Source organism: Anomaloglossus baeobatrachus, chromosome 4 (assembly GCF_048569485.1).
Source record: "Anomaloglossus baeobatrachus isolate aAnoBae1 chromosome 4, aAnoBae1.hap1, whole genome shotgun sequence".
Classification (NCBI taxonomy): Eukaryota; Metazoa; Chordata; class Amphibia; order Anura; family Aromobatidae; genus Anomaloglossus; species Anomaloglossus baeobatrachus.
This window is the reverse complement of record NC_134356.1, coordinates 26445534-26468598: the sequence shown is the minus strand read 5'-3', so window position 1 is coordinate 26468598 and position 23065 is coordinate 26445534. Positions and strand designations below refer to the sequence as shown.

The 23065-nt window shown below is 48.2% G+C and overlaps 1 protein-coding gene across 1 annotated transcript; it reads left to right on the top strand.

The window, feature by feature from the left end:
• The first annotated feature begins 19391 nt into the window (after nt 1-19391).
• On the top strand, nt 19392-21238 carry LOC142301094 (E3 ubiquitin/ISG15 ligase TRIM25-like). The gene has a single exon (XM_075342113.1). The coding sequence runs from the start codon at nt 19392-19394 to the stop codon at nt 20991-20993; it is 1602 nt and encodes a 533-aa protein (XP_075198228.1). The 3' UTR covers nt 20994-21238.
• Nucleotides 21239-23065: the final 1827 nt, after the last annotated feature.

The following is a 23065-nucleotide window of genomic DNA, read 5'->3' as shown; positions in this document are numbered from 1 at the left end:
GAGCCGTAGCCTGGTGTCGCAAGGCCCAGGACGCTCCCACGGCCCTGGTAGAATGGGCCTTCAGTCCTGAGGGAACCGGAAGCCCCGAGGAACGGTAAGCTTCGAGAATTGGTTCCTTGATCCACCGAGCCAGGGTTGACTTGGAAGCTTGTGTCCCTTTACGCTGGCCAGCGACAAGGACAAAGAGTGCATCCGAGTGGCGCAGGGGCGCCGTTCGAGAAATGTAGATCTTGGCGGACGTAGGTTTCCTAGCCTGTCTCATAGTGGCAATGACCTCTTGAGATAATCCTGAAGACGCTAGGATCCAGGACTCAATGGCCACACAGTCAGGTTGAGGGCCGCAGAATTCAGATGGAAAAACGGCCCTTGAGACAGCAAATCTGGTCGGTCTGGCAGTGCCCACGGTTGGCCGACCGTGAGATGCCACAGATCCGGGTACCACGACCTCCTCGGCCAGTCTGGAGCGACGAGGGTGACGCGGCGGCAGTCGGCCCTGATCTTGCGTAACACTGTGGGCAACAGTGCCAGAGGAGGAAACACATAAGGAAGCCGAAACTGCGACCAATCCTGAACTAAGGCGTCTGCCGCCAGAGCTCTGTGATCTTGAGATCGAGCCATGAATGTTGGGACCTTGTTGTTGTGCCGTGACGCCATTAGGTCGACGTCCGGCATCCCCCAGCGGCAACAGATCTCCTGAAACACGTCCGGGTGAAGGGACCATTCCCCTGCGTCCATGCCCTGGCGACTGAGAAAGTCTGCTTCCCAGTTTTCTACGCCCGGGATGTGAACTGCGGATATGGTGGATGCTGTGGCTTCCACCCACAGCAGAATCCGCCGGACTTCCTGGAAGGCTTGCCGACTGCGTGTCCCACCTTGGTAGTTGATGTAAGCCACCGCTGTGGAGTTGTCCGACTGAATTCGGATCTGCTTGCCTTCCAGCCACTGCTGGAACGCTTTTAGGGCAAGATACACTGCCCTGATCTCCAGAACATTGATCTGAAGTGAGGACTCTTGCTGAGTCCACGTACCCTGAGCCCTGTGGTGGAGAAAAACTGCTCCCCACCCTGACAGACTCGCGTCTGTCGTGACCACCGCCCAGGATGGGGGTAGGAAGGATTTCCCCTTCGATAATGAAGTGGGAAGAAGCCACCACCGAAGGGAAGCTTTGGTTGCCTGAGAGAGGGAAACGTTCCTGTCTAGGGACGTCGGCATCCTGTCCCACTTGCATAGGATGTCCCATTGAAGTGGACGCAGGTGAAACTGCGCGAAAGGGACTGCTTCCATTGCTGCCACCATCTTCCCCAGGAAGTGCATGAAGCGCCTCAAGGGGTGTGACCGACCTTGAAGGAGAGATTGCACCCCTGTCTGTAGTGAACGCTGTTTGTCCAGCGGAAGCTTCACTATCGCTGGAAGAGTATGAAACTCCATGCCAAGATATGTCAGCGATTGGACCGGTGTCAGATTTGACTTTGGAAAATTGATGATCCACCCGAAACTCTGGAGAATCTCCAGAGTAACGTTGAGGCTGTGTTGGCATGCCTCTTGAGAGGGTGCCTTGACCAGCAGATCGTCTAAGTAAGGTATCACTGAGTGACCCTGAGAGTGGAGGACCGCAACTACTGTAGCCATGACCTTGGTGAAAACCCTTGGGGCTGTCGCCAGGCCGAACGGCAGTGCCGCGAACTGAAGGTGTTCGTCTCCTATGGCGAAGCGCAAGAAGCGCTGATGCTCTGGAGCAATTGGTACGTGGAGATAAGCATCCTTGATATCGATCGATGCTAGGAAATCTCCTTGGGACATTGAGGCGATGACGGAGCGGAGGGATTCCATCCGGAACCGCCTGGTCCTTACGTGTTTGTTGAGCAGTTTTAGGTCCAAAACAGGACGGAAGGACCCGTCCTTCTTTGGAACCACAAACAGGTTGGAGTAGAAACCGTGGCCCTGTTGCTGAAGAGGAACCGGGACCACCACTCCTTCTGCCTTCAGAATGCCCACCGCCTGCAGAAGAGCCTCGGCTCGCTCGGGAGGCGGAGATGTTCTGAAGAATCGAGTCGGAGGACGAGAGCTGAACTCTATCCTGTAACCGTGAGACAAAATGTCTCTCACCCAACGGTCTTTTACTTGTGGCAGCCAGGTGTCGCAAAAGCGGGAGAGCCTGCCACCGACCGAGGATGCGGTGTGAGGAGGCCGTAAGTCATGAGGAAGCCGCCTTAGTAGCGGCACCTCCGGCGGTCTTTTTAGGGCGTGATTTAGACCGCCATGCGTCGGAGTTCCTCTGATCCTTCTGAGGCCTTTTGGACGAGGAGAATTGGGACCTGTCCGCACCCCGAAAGGACCGAAACCTCGACTGTCCCCTCCTCTGTTGGGGTGTTTTTGGTTTGGCCTGTGGTAAGGATGTTTCCTTTCCCTTGGATTGTTTGATGATTTCATCCAATCTCTCACCAAACAAACGGTCGCCAGAAAATGGCAATCCAGTTAAGCACTTTTTGGAAGCCGAATCTGCCTTCCATTCCCGCAGCCACAAGGCCCTGCGTATTGCCACCGAATTGTCGGCTGCAACCGCCGTACGGCTCGCAGAGTCCAGGACAGCATTAATAGCGTAGGACGCAAATGCCGACGTTTGAGAGGTTATAGACGCCACCTGCGGCGCAGACGTACGTGTGAGTGCGTCAATTTGCGCCTGACCAGCTGAGATAGCTTGGAGTGCCCATACGGCTGCGAATGCTGGAGCAAAAGACGCGCCGATAGCTTCATAGATGGATTTCAACCAGAGCTCCATCTGTCTGTCAGTGGCATCCTTGAGTGAAGCTCCATCTTCCACTGCAACTATGGACCTAGCCGCAAGTCTGGAGATTGGAGGATCCACCTTGAGACACTGAGTCCAGCCCTTGACCACGTCAGGGGGGAAAGGGTAACGTGTATCCTTAAGGCGCTTGGAAAAACGCTTATCTGGACAAGCTCGGTGTTTCTGGACTGCCTCTCTGAAGTCAGAGTGGTCCAGAAACATACTCTTTGTACGCTTGGGAAACCTGAAACGGAATTTCTCCTGCTGAGAAGCTGACTCCTCCACTGGAGGAGCTGAGGGAGAAATATCCAACATTTCATTGATGGACGCAATAAGATCATTCACTATGGCGTCCCCATCAGGAGTATCAAGGTTGAGAGCGGCTTCAGGATCAGAATCCTGATCAGCTACCTCCGCTTCATCATACAGAGAGTCCTCTCGCTGAGACCCTGAACATTGTGATGATGTCGAGGGGATATCATAGCGAGCTCGCTTAATCGGTCTGGGGCTGCGGTCCGTGTCAGAGACCTCACCCTGGGATCCATGAGACACCCCGGGAGGACATTGCTGTTCCAACTGAGGGGGACCAGGGGGCAATGATTCCACAGTGCCCCTGGCTTGAGATGCCGGCCTGGACTGCAAGGCTTCTAATATCTTAGCCATAGTCTCAGAAAGTCTTTCAGTAAAAACTGCAAACTCCGTCCCTGTCACCTGGACAGTGTTAACAGGTGGTTCTCCCTGGGCCGCCCTTAGCAGAGGCTCCGGCTGAGAAAGTGCCACAGGGGCCGAGCATTGCACACAATGAGGGTCAGTGGAACCTGCCGGCAGTATAGCCGTACATGCTGCACAGGCAGCATAGTAAGTCTGTGCTTTGGCACCCTTGCTATTTGTGGACGACATGCTGTTGTCTCCTCTGATCAATACAGGAGGGTATATAGACAAAAATCAACAGTGCACCATACAGTGTAAAGTATAGTCTATAATCATATAATCTACAGTTAGGTCCAGAAATATTTGGACAGTGACACAATTTTCGCGAGTTGGGCTCTGCATGCCACCACATTGGATTTGAAATGAAACCTCTACAACAGAATTCAAGTGTAGATTGTAACGTTTAATTTGAAGGTTTGAACAAAAATATCTGATAGAAATTGTAGGAATTGTACACATTTCTTTACAAACACTCCACATTTTAGGAGGTCAAAAGTAATTGGACAAATAAACCAAACCCAAACAAAATATTTTTATTTTCAATATTTTGTTGCGAATCCTTTGGAGGCAATCACTGCCTTAAGTCTGGAACCCATGGACATCACCAAACGCAGGGTTTCCTCCTTCTTAATGCTTTGCCAGGCCTTTACAGCCGCAGCCTTCAGGTCTTGCTTGTTTGTGGGTCTTTCCGTCTTAAGTCTGGATTTGAGCAAGTGAAATGCATGCTCAATTGGGTTAAGATCTGGTGATTGACTTGGCCATTGCAGAAGGTTCCACTTTTTTGCACTCATGAACTCCTGGGTAGCTTTGGCTGTATGCTTGGGGCCATTGTCCATCTGTACTATGAAGCGCCGTCCGATCAACTTTGCGGCATTTGGCTGAATCTGGGCTGAAAGTATATCCCGGTACACTTCAGAATTCAACCGGCTACTCTTGTCTGCTGTTATGTCATCAATAAACACAAGTGACCCAGTGCCATTGAAAGCCATGCATGCCCATGCCATCACGTTCCCTCCACCATGTTTTACAGAGGATGTGGTGTGCCTTGGATCATGTGCCGTTCCCTCTCTTCTCCAAACTTTTTTCTTCCCATCATTCTGGTACAGGTTGATCTTTGTCTCATCTGTCCATAGAATACTTTTCCAGAACTGAGCTGGCTTCATGAGGTGTTTTTCAGCAAATTTAACTCTGGCCTGTCTATTTTTGGAATTGATGAATGGTTTGCATCTAGATGTGAACCCTTTGTATTTACTTTCATGGAGTCTTCTCTTTACTGTTGACTTAGAGACAGATACACCTACTTCACTGAGAGTGTTCTGGACTTCAGTTGATGTTGTGAACGGGTTCTTCTTCACCAAAGAAAGTATGCGGCGATCATCCACCACTGTTGTCATCCGTGGACGCCCAGGCCTTTTTGAGTTCCCAAGCTCACCAGTCAATTCCTTTTTCCTCAGAATGTACCCGACTGTTGATTTTGCTACTCCAAGCATGTCTGCTATCTCTCTGATGGATTTTTTCTTTTTTTTCAGCCTCAGGATGTTCTGCTTCACCTCAATTGAGAGTTCCTTAGACCGCATGTTGTCTGGTCACAGCAACAGCTTCCGAATGCAAAACCACACACCTGTAATCAACCCCAGACCTTTTAACTACTTCATTGATTACAGGTTAACGAGGGAGACACCTTCAGAGTTAATTGCAGCCCTTAGAGTCTCTTGTCCAATTACTTTTGGTCCCTTGAAAAAGAGGAGGCTATGCATTACAGAGCTATGATTCCTAAACCCTTTCTCTGATTTGGATGTGAAAACTCTCATATTGCAGCTGGGAGTGTGCACTTTCAGCCCATATTATATATATAATTGTATTTCTGAACATGTTTTTGTAAACAGCTAAAATAACAAAACTTGTGTCACTGTCCAAATATTTCTGGACCTAACTGTATAAGTACACTTCTGCACTAGTGGGGCCAGCACCACAGGTGCTGCTTACCGCCTTCGCAAAGCGGTTGTGTGGGCACCAGAAATCCTGCCTGGGTCTCCTTGAGCTTGTCTCTCCTCTCCAGCGTTAGCAGAGCTGAGAGGAATGGCTGCCGGCGTCCTGAGGAGAGGAGGGAGCCGTGGGCGTGACCCAGAAAAGTGCGGGAACTGGTGCCCCACTGTGCAGAGTGAGGGGGGTGGAGTATGCAAAGCATGCTCCAGCCCTCCGTGCTGCCGTCCTGTACAGCGTCCCGCCCTTCCCCTGACTGGCAGGGCTGGGGGCGGGAAGAAAACGAGACTAGGCCGCAAAAGCCGGGGACTCGAGTTATAAGCGCGGCCGCCGTATAAGCGCGGTCGGCGCGGAAGTCCCCGGCGCACTAACAGTCCCAGCCGCGCCGCAGTGATAACCATGGCAGCGGCGGTCAGCGCGGCAGTCCCCCTACACGAACACACTCAGCGACGCTGAAGTGTGTAATGGCACAAACGCAGTCAGCGCTGCTGTCCCCGGTGCACTAGCACACCCAGCAATGCTGGAGTGTTGCTGTGCGCGGTCCCCACGGGGACACAGAGTACCTCAAAGTAGCAGGGCCATGTCCCTGAACGATACTCGGCTCCTATCCAGCATGGTCCTCAGGAGCTGTGGATGGAGCATGGTCTCCTGTGCCTGGAGACCGAAAGGATCCCACTTCACCCAGAGCCCTAATTGAGGGATGGGGAAGGAAAGCAGCATGTGGGCTCCAGCCTCCGTACCCGCAATGGATACCTCAACCTTAACAACACCGCCGACAAGAGTGGGGTGAGAAGGGAGCATGCTGGGGGCCCTGTTATGGGCCCTCTTTTCTTCCATCCGACATAGTCAGCAGCTGCTGCTGACTAAGCTGTGGAGCTATGCGTGCATGTCTGACCTCCTTCGCACAAAGCATAAAAACTGATGAGCCCGTAGCAGTACGGGGGGTGTATAGGCTGAAGGGGAGGGGCTTTACACTTTTAGTGTAATACTTTGTGTGGCCTCCGGAGGCATAAGCTATACACCCAATTGTCTGGGTCTCCCAATAAGGAGCGACAAAGAAAAAGTTTTATTTGAAAAAACACTCCCCAAAACATTCCCTCTTTCACCAATTTATTGAAAAGAACAATCAAATCCAGGTGGTCCGGCGTAATCCAATAAGGGGGACACATGACTATCCATACTATAGTCAATGAAGAACAGAATGTTCCCCATTGGCTGGGAGAGCACTGCAGTGACCTGAGCTAACATCAATAGCCCAGGTCACTGCAGGGCATGACGAGCGCTGCTGCCAGGAGGCAGAGGAGATCATTACCTGCTGTGGCGATCTCCTCTTCACTACTGTCAGCCCTGTCTCTGCCTTCTATGCCCGCCGCGTTCTCAGCAGTATCGCCCGTGATGTCACCGCTAGTGACGTGAGAACGCGGCGGGCATAGGCGGCAGTGACCGCGCTGACAGGAGTGAAGATGAGATCGTCACAGCAGGTAATGTCATCTGCCTCCTGGCAGCAGCGCTCGTTATCCCTGCGGCTGCACGCACTGCAGGGTGAGAATCTGCATGCGGGCAGACACACACTGCAATGAAGGCAGCCGCGGGGCTGGAGCAGGACACAGACTGCACGGGCACTCCTGCTATCTTGAGCAGGGGGCCCGGTGCTGGCGGTGACACCGTGGGCGGGGAGAGTACGGGGTGTGGGGGAATGTGTGGGAGGGTGCAGGGAGGGGGCGGGGACTCACGCACTGTACCCGCCCAGCAGGGCGGCAACATACTGTTCCAGATTTGCATGTCAACAAGGCCCTGCCCATGTTGACATGAAATGACCGGAAGCAGCAAAATCGCGGCAGGAGCGGTCACATGACCACTCTGAGCCTGGGGAGAGGGGCTGACAGCACGGCAGGTAAGATGTTGTCTTTGTCTGTTTAATATTCAGACAAGTGTCTTTTGTAGCCCTTTAGGGTGGGAGGCCAGGGTTTAATTAGGGTGATTAGGGTGCTAATATTTGATTTGAGGAAACAAAGTCTTTTAATGCAGAGTGAGTAAATAGTTATTGAAGGGTGTAGATTTGTCTGCAAACTTATTAATGGCCAGAAGATGGCAGCGGCCCACAGAGGTAAAAGGTCACAGTCTTGATGTTGTATAATTAGGTGTAGTAACATGTAAATCACAAAAGCTTGTATCAGCAGGTGACTGGTGTACATAATAATGGCGTTGAAGAGGGATTTTCTCATTTGTTTTTTGTTCTATCCCTTCCCCTCCTTTCTACTCTTTGAGTTCTTGTCTTTTCAGCCCGTATGTCTTTCTAGTGAATTTTCTTTGTCTTAGATTCTACATCTTATAGAAAGTATATTAATATTATGTATTCTCGCTTTTTAGTTTTTCTGTCTCTTATTGGACTATCCTCTTCCACAAACTGCTTTCCTTCCACCTCTTATTATTTATATTTCCCTTATTTTTTTTTTGTGTGGCTGACTACCAACTTGGCTGAGCAAGCCCACACACTGTCTTATTGGCTAAGAGGAGATGGGCGATTCTCCCAGGCCAAAATAGAGGAGCTGTGGACCACGCGCGTCTTACCCCTTGCCTGTCATGCCTATGGAGGCACTGCGCCTTATTTAGATGGTGTTGGGGGTGCAGGGTATCTGTGCCACTCAAAGTCAGGCGGCACCCAGGCAGGGGGTCCCTTGGGTCTGCCCCCCTTTGGCAGTGCTTTGCTGTGTGTTGGCACTCCGGGAGCGGAGGGACTCAGGTAGAAGTAAAAGTCAAGGGGCAACTGTGCAGTGTGGTCCTCTTACCTCCCGCTCGATACATCTCAGGAAGCCGCAAACCTCCCAAGATGGTGCCAGGAGCAAGCGGTACCTTTGTCACCCACGGATTAGGGTGGTGTCTAGGCTGGGGGTTAATGGAAGCCTGCTGATGGGCAGGCTCCACCAGGTCAGTGTCTCTTTTTGTCGACTCACAACCACTTAGGGATAAGGGTTCCCTCTTCTCTGGGACCTGTCAATGCGTGTCACCCAGGGAAGCCGAGCTGAAGGAGGGGAAGCTGGTGTCTCCCTCTTTTCCATGTCTCATGTTCAGAGGGGTTCGAAAAGGAGCAGTCCATCTGGTCCTAGTGGCTTGGAGGGTCTTCAAATGGGTTGATAGGGGTGTTTTAAAGGGAACCTGTCACGTGCAATATGCACCCAGAACCACAAGCAGTTCTGGGTGCATATTGCTAATCCCTGCCTAACCGTCCCTGTATACACTAGCATAGATAAAGGGATCTTTAGAAAAATTATTTCTAAAGATCTTTTATAGTATGCTAATGAGCGTGGGGACTAGTCCCCTAGGCGTTAGTTCCCATGGCTACTCTGATCTATTAGCATGTTAGCACACCCACAGGGGCGTACTAACATGCTAATAAATGTGCAGGATATAGGATGCTCTCACTTACCTCTCTGCTGCCTTCATGTCCGACGCTGGATTTCGGCTCCGTGCACATGACCCCGGAGTTTTGGTCATGCGCACTATGAAGCCGGGTGTACGCGTTCTGGCTTCAAACTGAAGTAGTGCGTGTAGTTCCGCTGAAGCCATCAGGGAGCTACAAGGTACTGCAGGGCCTACCCCCTAGGGACACAGAAGACCAGTGCCAGTAACACCCAAACACTCCAGATAATCCCTGTTTTCCCCAACATCCCCCATAGAATGGTACCAGGGTAGGGTTGGACCAATGGATGGCCGCCTAGAGGTGGAGCCAGTCCAGTCCACTAGACAACCAGGTGGGAGGGGCAGACAGTGGACAGTCAGAAAGACGGTGGACAGTCAGAAAGACAGTGGACAGCGAGGAGTTAGAGTTTAGCAGTGACAGAGGAAGTAAGCAGATGGACTAACCGGACTGAACAGTGACCTGAGGGCCCAGGCGGTTAGTTGCCGGTGGAGTACGGTTGAGTACTCCCGGAACTACGCACCAACGGGGTACAGGACCCTAGGTCAAGCAAAAGCTCCAGGCAGACCTGATAACACATGCACAGTGAGGGGACCATCAAGGACCTTACTGACCTTGAAGTTTGGGACTCGGTAGCAACGGGAGAACTAGGTACAGGACCAGAGGCTCCAACCCCACAGGGTTCACGCTACCGTCATACGGACTGCTGTAGAAGACAACCAGGAACGGATTCACCAACCAAAAGACAGATGCAGGGGAAGAAGCCACCAGGTCACTAAACTGGCACTGGGACTAAGGGGACCTGAAGGTGAAACCAGCCGGCCTCGGGTGACCAGTTACCACCAGAAAGTGAGTAAAGAACCAGTTGTACTGAAACCCTCTTGTGTGGCCTACCTTCTTCCGACACCCGTCACATCATCATTTAGGTCCTGTGCAGGCGCACTGTGATCTGCCCTACTCACTGCAGATCAAAGTATTTAAGTGCGCCTAACCTCAATGCCGGCGCGTGTGTATGACATAGACGTATCATGCACCATGGCTTCTGAATAAGGAAGACCAAGATGGTCGAAAGAGGTGGCACCGGTCCTGGAGAACGGCGCCACCCATCTGTTGTGCACCGGAGCGACCTTCTAGGTGAGTATTATAAAGTGTTTTTTATGTTATTCAACTCAGCCTGGGCTCTCATATACAGCATGTTAGAATGCTTTATAAGAGCCCAGTGGTGGTGGCCGCAGCTTATAGGCTGAAAAAGTGGCGACAGGTTCCCTTTAAGGTTTCTGGGGTGGTTGTGGAAATTTATAACTTCAGGAATCTCACTGGAATAGATGGAGCTATCTTTTAGTGCTGCCAGGCCACACTCCGATACCAGGTCATTTTTAACAAATCATGAACATTGTAAAAACCAAATCCAAAACATCATGGCGGAACTGCAGTTTTTTCACCATTTCATCTCACTTGGATTTCTTTGCTATTTTCAGTATATTATATGGTAAAACAAATAGTGTCATTGAAACCTAATGTTTGTCCAGCAAAAAAAAAAAGCCATTATATGGATGTGTCAATGTAAAAGGAAACCGTAATGGGTTTTGGAAGAAATAAAGGAAACAACTGTGTTCTCATTCATTGACCGCAAACAAGAATCCTGATAATGGAGGATAAAGTCACAAGCAGGACCAGCTTTATAGCAGTCTGCATCCTCTGAGCAGAAGAAAGGGTTCTTATTCACAGCGACAAATGTCTTGAAATTAATGAGGAACTGAATCCCAAAGTATATGAAAAGTTGTGAAAACTTTGAGTCCCATGTAAATAGCATCATTCCCCTCACTCCAGCCTGGTATGACATGAAGTCCCATGTAAATTACATTTTTCCTCTCCCTTTATCACCATTCAACACGCAGTCCCATGTAAACACCATCACCACTCTCCTCATCACTGCACAGCCATCACTCCATCCTCATCAACCCCTTTCCAGCATGCAGTCCCATGTACATAACATCACTCCCCCCTTATCATCACCCCTCAGCATATAGTCCTGCAATACCCCATTCCTATCTGCTTACCGACATACATGGGGACTGCTGCCATTTTCTGCTATCGGCACTGCTGCATTTTTGTACATCTTCATCCCCTCCATCCGCTGTGTCTGAGCGCCTCAGAGAGTCTAATCCTGCGGTGTATCACCTCACAGACCTGAGGACATTCACCTCATACTCCATATATCAATATAATGTCTCCTACCTGACATGGAGGATTATTTTACCTCACTCAGATACTGTGTGCTCCTCCATCATCCACCTCATGTATCTGCCTCACTCTCTGCCCTTGTGTAATGTCTCCTTCCTCAATTTTGGTACATATTTACCTCAGACATTGTGTGCTCCTCCATCATCCACCTCATGTATCTGCCTCACTCTCTGCCCCTGTGTAATGTCTCCTTCCTCAATTTTGGTACATATTTACCTCAGACATTGTGTGCTCCTCCATCATCCACCTCATGTATCTACCTCACTCTCTGCCCCTGTGTAATGTCTCCTTCCTCAATTTTGGTACATATTTACCTCAGACATTGTGTGCTCCTCCATCATCGACCCACCCAATATTGCACCCAATATTCCTCCATATAATATAATGCACCCTATATTGCTCCACATAATATAATGCAGCTTCATATTTCTCCATATAGTGTTATGAAGCCCCTATAGTCCTCCACATAGTATAATGCGTCCAATATTCCTCAAAATAATATAATGCATGTTATATTGCTACACATAATATAATGCACCCCCATATTCCTCCATGTAGTATAATGCACCCAATATTCATCCATATATTATAATGCACCCTATTTTTCTCCACATAATATAATGCAGCCTCACATTCCTTGATAGTCTTGCGCAGCCCCCATATTCCTTCATATAGTATTATGTAGCCCCCATACAGAATTATGTAGCCCCCAAATAACATTATGCAGTCCCCATATAGCACTATGCAGCCCCCATATGGTATTATGCAGCTCCATATTATTCCATACACTATTATGTAGCCCCCATATAGCACTATGCAGCTCCATATAGCACTATGCACCCTCATGTAGTATGCAGCCCCAATATCGTTTAATGCACCCCCATAGTCTTCTGGCCACCATGATTAAATACATACTTATTTTTCCTCGTTTCCCCCTCCCTGCTCCGGTCTCCTTAGCGTGTGTCCACTGTTCCGCCGCTCTGCATATCTCAGCACAGCAGGTGCGCAGTAGTGACATCATCGCGCTCCACTGTGCTGAGCTGTCAGAGCGCAGACATAGCGGGAGAATGATGAGAGAGAGAGAGTGCGCTGCTCACCCTCTCATCATTGCTTTCAATTGTATCGGCATCTGAGATGCCGATACAATTGAGAGTACAATCCTCGACGGGGTGCTCGCGAGATAGGGGGCCGGTGCAGTTCTGGCAATGGGTCCTCCTGTCTCATGAGCCCCATAGCAGTTGCGTGGCCTGACGCCACTTGGGGTATGCCCTCCCTGCCAACTGCAAGTGGGCCCCCAGTGGTCCAGGGCCCCAGGACTTGCCCAGGTGTGCTGGGTGCTGACACCGGCCCTGCTCCTACTGATGATGGGTGAGAGTGCTCTCTCAGTACTTAATCTAGCTTTGGGATGCTCGGATGTGTCGTTCATGAAAAATCAAACACAAAGCACAGGCTTCCTTAAGTGAATGATGAGAGCTGGCACCCCTATGAGAGCCACTTGCAGTCTCTGAATGGCTCTCACTGGGGTAAAAATCAACATTTTCAGATATAGTGCTCCAAACCCCCCCACCCCCCTGAAAATGCTGTTTATTGCTGGCTTTCTGGCTTTATTTGGATCGGAGAGCAGAACTGTCCAATCATCGACTTCCGTTATACTTGTTACTTGAGGTGAGGCTGACCTATTCAACTCAAGTAAGGAGCACTCAAACATTCTCGTGTTCACTCATCCGTACTGTGGCGCCCCTGACCTTGTCAGGCACCACTGAGTACTGCACCCATGCTGGGGGCAGTGCAATACAGGTAATCCAGAAGGCTGACCGAGGTGGGACTACATAGGCGCATAGTAATCAGGTCTCACACATTTACCTTTGAGAGGACTCCTGAGAGCTTCCAGGAGGGGGCGTGGCCTCCATGTCCACTCAAGGGGTGTGGTGGAGAGCCTGGTTGCGAGGTGGCGTAGGCAGGCACAAGGGGGAAAGAGGAAGAGAAGGAGGAAGGGGCAGTCTGAAGCAGAGTGTAGAGGAGTGAGGAGCATGGAAGTGGAGCTCAGACAGGAGCAGAAGTGCAGAACCCACGAGTGAGCCGGTTTAGTGTGCAGCTCAGGGAGAGCAGACGTGAGGAGCAGACCCTGGAGCTGTTGCAGTTTAACAGCGTCCGCGCAGTGACTACTGACGGGGGAGATCGGTCACCTGGTAGTGCCACCCGAAATCCACCCAAGGCTAGAGAGAGCAAAGGGGTGGCAGAGTAAGGGGACTGCCAGGGAGGTACCAGGCCCGCAGGGGTAACAGGTCCCAGTGCAGAGAGAGATCCAGCTTTCTTCTGCCAAACCTGCCGGTGTGGGGCCCTTAAAGCCCACACCATACCACCACAGAGTCCGCAGCCACGTAGCAAAGAGAGGGCCCATAGTTCACAGGAGGCAAGCAGCCTGAGTGACCTGGTCCAGGCTACAAGCAAACGGGCCGAAACGAGGGGAGCAGCAACTTCCCTGGGTGACCCCCGTAGGGACTTCAAGTCGGGGTCACCACAACAACACAAAGGGCTAAGGAAGGCGAGTTGGTAGTCAACCTCACAAGTCAGCCTGAAGGACGCCTGGTTCCAGCCTGGTTCATCCCAGCTATGCCCGGGTTACTCACCCTGCCACCATCAGTGAGTAAAATCCCTGAAAGACTGTTTGGACTGTGCCTGAGTCATTCTGCGCCTTGTGGTTTCACACACCTATACAGGGTCCTGGGGCTTGCCTCACTCTCGGGAGGCCACTACAACTGACTGCACCCACCATCAGCCCCAGGCATCCCTTAATCTGCAGTGGCGGTCACCCTGACCGCAATACCGAGAGTGGCGTCACGACAATCCTAAGACATCTTACCTGTGACCAGACCGTCCCGCCACGTGGAGTCCCTGAAGGTAATGCACCACTACGCCACACCTGTTGGGCTTCACTGTACGAATACCGAACATCTGACATTGTACTGCTATCTCATCACTAACATTGACTGAATGGCTTTTAGACTATGCCCTTGCCATGGTCTAACAGGCCACCATAGCTGGCAAACGTGGTGGTCCTTATTTGACCTCCGGTTGTCATGACAATGATCAGACCCTATCATCAGGTCGTGGGGGTGTCAATCAGGTGGGTGCACCCTTCCTCTAATAGCCTTCTAAAAGTTGTGATTGCTAAAAGCTGGTCCAATCATTGACTTCCATTATACTCGTTACTTGAGTTGAGGCTGTCCGAGTGTCTGATCTGCTCAATTCAAGTAAAGAGCACTCAAGTATCGTAGTGTTCACTCATCAGTACAAGTACCAAACATTGTACGTCTCTCTCATCACTAACATTGACTAACTGGCTTTTAGCCTATGCTCCTGCCATGGTCTAACAGGCCATCATAGCTGGCAAACGTGGTGGTCCTTATTTGACCTCCGGTTGCCATGACAATAAGTAGGCCTTCATCAGCTTGGCAAGGGGTGTCAATAAGGTGGCAGAGGGAGCACCCTTCCTCTACTAGACTTCTAAAAACTGTGATTGCTAAATGTTTGGTACTCATAATGATGAGTGAACACTACAATGCTCAAGTGCTTGTTTCTCGAGTCGAGCTGGTCAGACGCTCGATCAGGTACTGTGCAGTGCCAAGCATACTCGCCCATCATTAGTATCTATTAGTGATGGGCAAGCACTAAAATACTTGGGTGCTTGTTACTTGAGCCAAGCAGGTTAGACACTTTGAAAGGGCTCAACTGGAGTAACGAGTGTAATGGAAGTCAATGATTGGCCAGTTCGGTTCTTCACACACACACAGCTAGCTTAAGACAGAGCATTTCCAGGGGAGGGAAGGCTGGAATTTTTTGGGGGGGGGACACTACATCCACAAATTTTGTTTTTACCCTCAGTGAGAATTATTCAGAAACTGGGAATGGCTCTCACTGGGGTGCCTGCACACCTCATGTAGTGAAGTATGTCTGGGCGTTGTGGTGGTTGTTTTCCCAGATGAGACATCTGAACACCCGCGATACTCAGCTGAGCTCCACGAATACCCGAGCACCCCGATGCACGATTAACGAGCAATAGCGAGCACATTCACCCATCACTAGTCAAGACGCAAGAACACAAAACTAATATTTTATTCATTAAAGGGCTAAAAAAAATGTTCAAAATGACAAAAATATATATGTATTCCAACAGTTGTACTGACCCTTAGAATGATATTAAAGGGCATCTTTTAGTGGTATCAACCCTTTTAAGTCGTCTATATGAGCACTCAGGCACAGAAAGTTGAATCAAATGATATCTTGAGATCTGTAATCCAATGAATGGTTCCTGAGAAATCCACGTTTCTCAAATATGTATGAGCTGAAAAGATCCCTAGGGAAGAATCTGCTCTTTTTTTGGGGTGGCAGTGGGTTCCTCAGTTTGTTCTAACAGGATTGTAAAAAAATATGCAAAATGAAGAAACTAGGAAAGTGGCAAAAATACATATCCATCTAGTTCTTTACATGTGTATGTATTTTTGCCACTTTCCTGATATCTTCAATTTGCATATATACAGTGCCTTGCGAAAGTATTCGGCCCGCTTGATTTTATCAACTTTTTCCCACATTTCAGGCTTCAAACATAAAGATAAAAATTTAAATTTTATGGTGAAGAATCAACAAGTGGGACACAATAGTGAAGTTGAGAGAAATGTATTGCTTATTTTAAACTTTTTTAAAAAATAAAAAAACTGAAAAATGGGGCGTGCAATATTATTCGGTCCCTTTACTTTCAGTGCAGCAAACTCACTCCAGAAGTTCATTGAGGATCTCTGAATAATACAATGTTGTCCTAAATGACTGATGATGATAAATATAAGCCACCTGTGTGTATTCAAGTGTCTGTATAAATGCACCTGCTCTGTGATAGTCTCAGTGTTCTGTTTAAAGCACATAGAGCATCATGAAGACCAAGGAACACAACACGCAGGTCCGTGATACTGTTGTGCAGAAGTTTAATGCCAGATTTGGTTACAAAAAGATTTCCAAAACTTTAAACATCCCAAGAAGCACTGTGCAAGCGATCATATTGAAATGGAAGGAGTATCATACCACTGCAACTCTACCAAGACCCAGCCGTCCCTCAAAAATCAGAGATGCAGTCAAGAAGACCATGATCACTCTGGATGAACTGCAGAGATCTACATATGAGGTGGGAGAGTCTGTCCACTAGACAACAATCAGTCGTACACTGCACAAACATGGCCTTTATGGAAGAGTGGCAAGAAGAAAGCCATTTCTCAAAGATATCCATAAAAAGTGTCGTTAAACGTTTGCCACAAGCCACCTGGGAGACACCAAACATGTGGAAGGTGCTCTGGTCAGATGAAACCAAAATAGAACTTTTTTGGGCACAATACCAAACGATATGTTTGACGTAAACGTAACACAGCTCATCACCCTGAACACACCATCCCCACTGTCAAACATGGTGGTGGCAGCATCATGGTTTGGGCTGCTTTTCTTCAGCAGGGACAGAGAAGATAGTTAAAATTGATGGGAAGATGGATGGAGCCAAATACAGGACCATTCTTGAAGAAAACCTGTTGGAGTCTGCAAAAGACCTGAGACTGGGACTGAGATTTGTCTTGCAACAAGACAATGATCCAAAACATAAAGCAAAATCTACAATGGAATGGTTCACAAATAAACGTATCCAGGTGTTAGGGTCGTGTTACACGTAGCGATGTTCCAGCAATACCGACAACAATACGACCTGGTCAGGATTGCTGGTAAGTCGCTACATGTCGCTAGTGAGCTGGCAAACAGGCAGATCTAATTAACAACGCAGCTATTCTGACAACTCAGATCTCGATAGACACACCCGCGTCGCTGAGTTCTGAGTCGCCAACGAGGTCGCTCGTCATTGTTATGGCTTTAAACACAGCGATGCATGCTGCCCAGCGGGACACCAACGATCAAAAAAATTAACCAGGATGTTCAGGTACGATCGGCGATATCGCAGCGGGGGGGCGGTCGCTGCTATGTGTCACATGTAGCAAGATCGCTAGCGAGGTCACTGTTGCGTCACAAAACCTGTAACATTTCAGCGATCTTGTTAACGACATCGCTATGTGTAACGGGGCCTTTAGAATGGCCAAGTCAAAGTCCAGACCTGAATCCAATCGAGAATCTGTGGAAAGAGCTGAAAACTACTGTTCACAAACGCTCTCCATCCAACTTCACTCAGCTCCAGCTGTTTGCAAAGGAAGAATAGGCAAGAATTTCAGTATCTCGATGTGCAAAACTGATAGAGACATACCCCAAGCGACTTGCAGCTGTAATGGCAGCAAAAGGTGGCACTAAAAAGTATTAACTGAAAGGGGACGAATACACCGTGTGCAGAATTATTAGGCAAGTTGTATTTTAGAGGATTTTTTTTATTATTGATCAACAACTATGTTCTCAATCAACCCAAAAGACTCATAAATATCAATGCTTAATATTTTTGGAAGTTGGAGTGGGTTTTTTAGATTTGGCTATCTTAGGAGGATATCTGTTTGTGCAGGTAACTATTACTGTGCAGAATTATTAGGCAACTTAATAAAAAACAAATATATTCCCATCTCACTTATTTTCACCAGGTAAACCAATATAATTGCATAAAATTTAGAAATAAACATTTCTGACATGCAAAAACAAAACCCCAAAAAATTAGTGACCAATATATCCACCTTTCTTTATGATGACACTCAACAGCCTACCATCCATAGATTCTGTGAGTTGCTTGATCTGTTTACAATCAACATTGCGCGCAGCAGCCACCACAGCCTCCCAGACACTGTTCCGAGAGGTGTACTGTTTTCCCTCCCTGTAGTTGTCACATTTTATGATGGACCACAGGTTCTCTATGGGGTTCAGATCAGGTGAACAAGGGGGTCATGTCATTATTTTTTCATCTTTTAGAACTTTACTGGCCAGCCATGCTGTGGAGTAGTTGGATGCATGTGATGGAGCATTGTCATGCATGAAAATCTTGTTTTCCTTGAACGATACCGACTTCTTCCTGTACCACTGCTTGAAGAAGTTGTCTTCCAGAAACTGGCAGTAGGTCTGAGAGTTGAGCTTTACTCCATCCTCAACCCGAAAAGGTCCCACAAGTTGATCTTTGATGATAGCAGCCCATACCTGTACCTCACCTCCATCTTGCTGGCGTATGAGTTGGAGTGGAGCTCTCTTCCCTTTACTGATCCAATCTCTGGCCCATCCATCTGGCCCAACAAGAGTCACTCATTTCATCAGTCCATAAAACTTTTGTCAAATCATTATTAAGATATTTCTTGGCCCAGTCTTGACGTTTTATCTTATGTTTCTTGTTCAAAGGTGGTAGTTTTTCAGCCTTCCTTACCTTGGCCATGTCCCTGAGTATTGCACACCTTGTGCTTTTTGATACTCCAGTAACGTTGCAGCTCTGAAATATGTCCAAAGTGGTTGCAAATGGCATCCTGGCAGCTTGACGATTGATTTTCCTTAATTCATGGGCAGTTAGTTTGCGCCTTTTTTGGCCAACACGCTTCTTGCAACCCTGTTGGCTATTTGCCATGAAACGTTTCATTGTTCGGTGATCACGCTTCAAATGTTTGGCAATTTCAAGACTGCTGCATCCCTCTGCAAGACATCTCACAAATTTGGACTTTTCAGAGCCCGTCAAATCTCTCTTCTAACCCATTTTGCCAAAGGAAAGGAAGTTGCCTAATAATTAAGCACACCTTATATAGGGTGTTGATGTCATTACACCACACCCCTCCTCATTACAGAGATACACATCACCTGATTTACTTAATTGGTAGTTGGCTCTCAAGCCTATACAGCTTGGAGTAGGACAACATGCATAAAAAGTATCATGTGATCAAAATACTCATTTGCCTAATAATTCTGCACACAGTGAAATATTGCTCGTCACAATTTTCAGTTTATTTTTTAAAAATTTAAAATAAGCAATAAATTTTGTTCAACTTCACAATTGTGTCCCACTTGTTGATTCTTCACCATAAAATTAAAATTTTTATCTTTGTGTTTGAAGCCTAAAATGTGGGAAAAGGTTGAAAAAAAAATCAAGGGGCCCGAATACTTTTGAAAGGCACTGTGTGCACACACATAACATTCAGCTATACAGTATGTGTTGCACAGTAGACTGATTAGCTGTTACGGATCAGCAGCTTCCTGAGTATAAGTAGTTAAACCTTCCCACTGAGGATCAGAGAATTCTCTCTTCCTGTGTCAGCCATGACGTCTGCTGAGCTGAGATACGAGCTCCTCTGCTCCATCTGTCTGAGCACTTATACAGATCCTGTAATGCTGAGATGTGGACACAACTTCTGCCGGGTCTGTATAGATCAGGCACTGGATACACAGGACGAGTCTGGAGTTTATTCTTGTCCTGAATGCAGAGAAGAATTTCAGGAGCGGCCGGCGCTGATGAGGAACTTAGCGCTACGTAACATAATGGACAATTTCCTGTTTACTCCACCAACACAGACGGAAACTGTGATCTGCTGCACTTACTGTGTGGACTCTCCTGTACCTGCTGTTAGATCCTGTCAGCTGTGTGAGGCTTCTCTGTGTGAGAAACACCTGAGGGCTCACAGCAAATCACCAGAACACGTCTTATCTGATCCCAGCACTTCTCTGGAGAAAAGGAAATGTTCTGTCCATAAGAAGATCCTGGAATATTACTGCACTAAGGACGCTGCTTGTATCTGTGTGTCCTGCAGTTTGACTGGGAAACATAGTGGACATAAAAAGGAAACACTGAATGAAGCCTCAGAGAAGAAGAAGAAGATACTGAGAAATAGTCTCCAGAAACTGACCACGAAGAGAGAGGAGAATGAGAAAAGAGGCCGGAGTCTGGAGGAGCGCAGGAGAAAAGCTCAAGAAAAAGCAGCTGGAGAAGCCGAGAGAGTCACTGTCCTGTGTACAGACATCAGGAGACGGGTGGACGACCTGGAGAAGAAGGTCCTGAGTGAGATCTCCAGGCAGGAAAAGGAAGAGTCACTGTCAATGTCTGCTCTGATCCATCAGCTGGAGATAAAGAAGGACGAGCTGTCCAGGAAGATGAGGCACATTGAGGAGCTGTGTAACATGACTGATCCACTGACCATCTTACAGGAACCAGACACAGGGGACTTGTGTGATCCTGAGGAGGAGGGAGGTGATGAGGACACAGGGGGACATGATAAACAGCTCCATGATGGAGATGACCTGGATGTGACTGTGATAATACACAAATTACAAACACTATGTGACGTAATAATGGATATATGCAGCAGAAACCATGTTGAGGATCCTGGAGATATATTAATAGATGTAAACACAGCTGGTAATAATCTCCTTATATCAGACGACCTGAAAACTGCGACCTGGACAGAAGAGAAGCAGAAACGTCAACAAACAGCAGAGAGATTCCAGTATAATCAGGTGATGAGCAGGAGGGGATTTACCTCAGGACGACATTACTGGGATGTGGAGAGCAGTAGATCAGGGAACTGGATTGTGGGGATGTGTTACCCCAGTATAGACAGGAGGGGATATCAGTCCTACATTGGATTTAATAACAAGTCCTGGAGTTTGAGGAAATATGATTATCAGTATTTAGTAATACATGATAAGAAAGAGATCCGATTACCTGACAAGATCTCCAGTGATAGATTCAGGATACATCTGGATTATGGGGCCGGGCAGTTGTCCTTTTATGAACTGTGTGACCCCATCAGACACTTACACACCTTCACTGCCACCTTCTCCGAGCCCCTTCATGCTGCGTTATGTCTAGGAAGAAGTTCTATAAAAATATCAGGAGGAAGAAGCAACTGGAAGAAACCATCATAAACTGATAAATCCATACGTAGATGTGATAAAGACTAGGTCAGATTTGTGGCATTTAAATGTTTGAGATCATTCAACTAATTTTGATATAAAATAAGGACAACCATAAATAACAAAATGTGTTCAAAACCCAAGAGTTTGTTCATTAAACCTAATAATTAACTTTTGGAAATGATTGTTTTACATCGTCGTGAAGAAATACCGGGCAGACTCTAAGGGGTACTTTGCACACTACGACATCGCAGCTGCGATGTCGGTGGGATCAAATCAAAAGTGACGCTCATCCGGCGTCACTGTCGATATCGTAGTGTGTAAATCGTTTTTGATACGATTAACGAGCGCAAAAGCGTTGAAATCGTATCATCGGTGTAGCGTCTGTCATTTCCATAATTACAGAAGGACCGATGTTTCGATGTTGTTCCTCGTTCCTGCGGCAGCACACATCGCTGTGTGCGAAGCTGCAGAAGCGAGGAACATCTCCTACCTGCGTCCCGCCGGCTATGCGGAAGGAAGGAGGTGGGTGGGATGTGTACATCCTGCTCATCTCCGCCCCTCCGCTGCTATTGGCCGCCTGCTGTGTGACGTCGCTATGACGCCGCACGACCCACCCACTTAGTAAGGAGGCGGGTCGCCGGCCAGAGCAACGTCGCAGGGCAGGTGAGTGCATGTGAAGCTGCCGTAGCGAAAAATGTTCGCTACGGCAGCTATCACAAGATATCGCAGCTGCGACGGGGGCAGGGACTATCGCGCTCGGCATTGCAAGCATCGGCTTGCGATGTCGTAGTGTGCAAAGTACCCCTTAGCATAATTGTTTTATTGTAGAGTTTCTAGTATGAAATCTCAGATTAGGATCTTGCTGTAGTATCTTAAGGGGAACTTGTCAGGTCCCAAGTGCACCTAGAACCACTAGCAGTTCTGGGTGCGTATCTAGAATTCCTCTCTATTAGTCCCTGTATCTAGTAGAATGCGTAAACAGATCTATAGAAAAAGTATTTCTAAAGATCGCATATGATATGCTAACTAGGGCAGTGACTAGTCACAGGGGTGTTATATCCCTTTCTGCGTTGGCCCACTTAGCATGTTATCACACCCCTGTGGGCCTACTTATATGCTTTACAATGACCAGCATCACGGCAGCGCGATACAAAGCCGCACAGGCGCACGGCTTTGTATCCCTCAGCATTCAGTTTGACGCCAGATGTATGCGTATGGACTTCAAAGAGACTGACCACTGCCCATGATTGGAAGTAATGTGCACTGCTCAGAAGCTTGGTGTATGTATCCCGGCTTCACAGAGGACTTGTGCGCCTGACCAAACCTGCAGACGACTTCCGATCATGGGCAGGGAGTCTCTTTGAAGCTGGGACACATACACCCGGTGTCAAAGAAACGAAATGCTGAGGAATACAAAGCCGTGCACATGCACGGCATTGAATCGTGCTGCCATGACCCTCAGCATTGTAAAGCACGATATCACGCCCACAGATAACATGCTAAGTGGGCCAACTAGCCAGGGAACTAACACCCCTGTGACTAATCATTGCCCTATTTAGCATATCATAAAGGATCTTTAGAAATACTTTTTCTAAAGATTTGTTTATGTATGCTACAAGATGCAGGGACTGGTAAGGAGATTCTAGATATGCACCCAGAACAGCTAGTGGTTCTGGGTGCACAGGGCACTCGACTGGTTCTCTTTAAAGTCCAGAATCACACTTGCTAGTGCCTCGCGTGTAACTCGCGCGAGTCTCTCATAGTAGAAGCCGGCTTGGCCGCACACTATGCATACAGGAGTGTCTGAGCTGCATAGAGATACATCCAACCGACCCGCTCCTGTCAGGGGAGTGTGCGGCCAAGCCGGGTTCTGCCATGAGAGACTCGCGCGAGTTACACGCGAGGCACTATCAAGTGTGATTCTGGCCAAAGAGAACCAGTCATCAGATTTGGCGACTATAAGCTGCGGCCACCACTAGTGGGCTCTTATATACAGCATTCTAACATGTTGTATAGAAGAGTCCAGGCAGCTGTGTATAACATGAAAATCACTTTATAATACTTACCTAAGAGGCAGTGCA

Bases quoted from the DNA above. Each gene is read 5' to 3' on its own strand.
- LOC142301094 (XM_075342113.1), top strand. From the start codon at position 19,392: ATGACGTCTGCTGAGCTGAGATACGAGCTCCTCTGCTCCATCTGTCTG.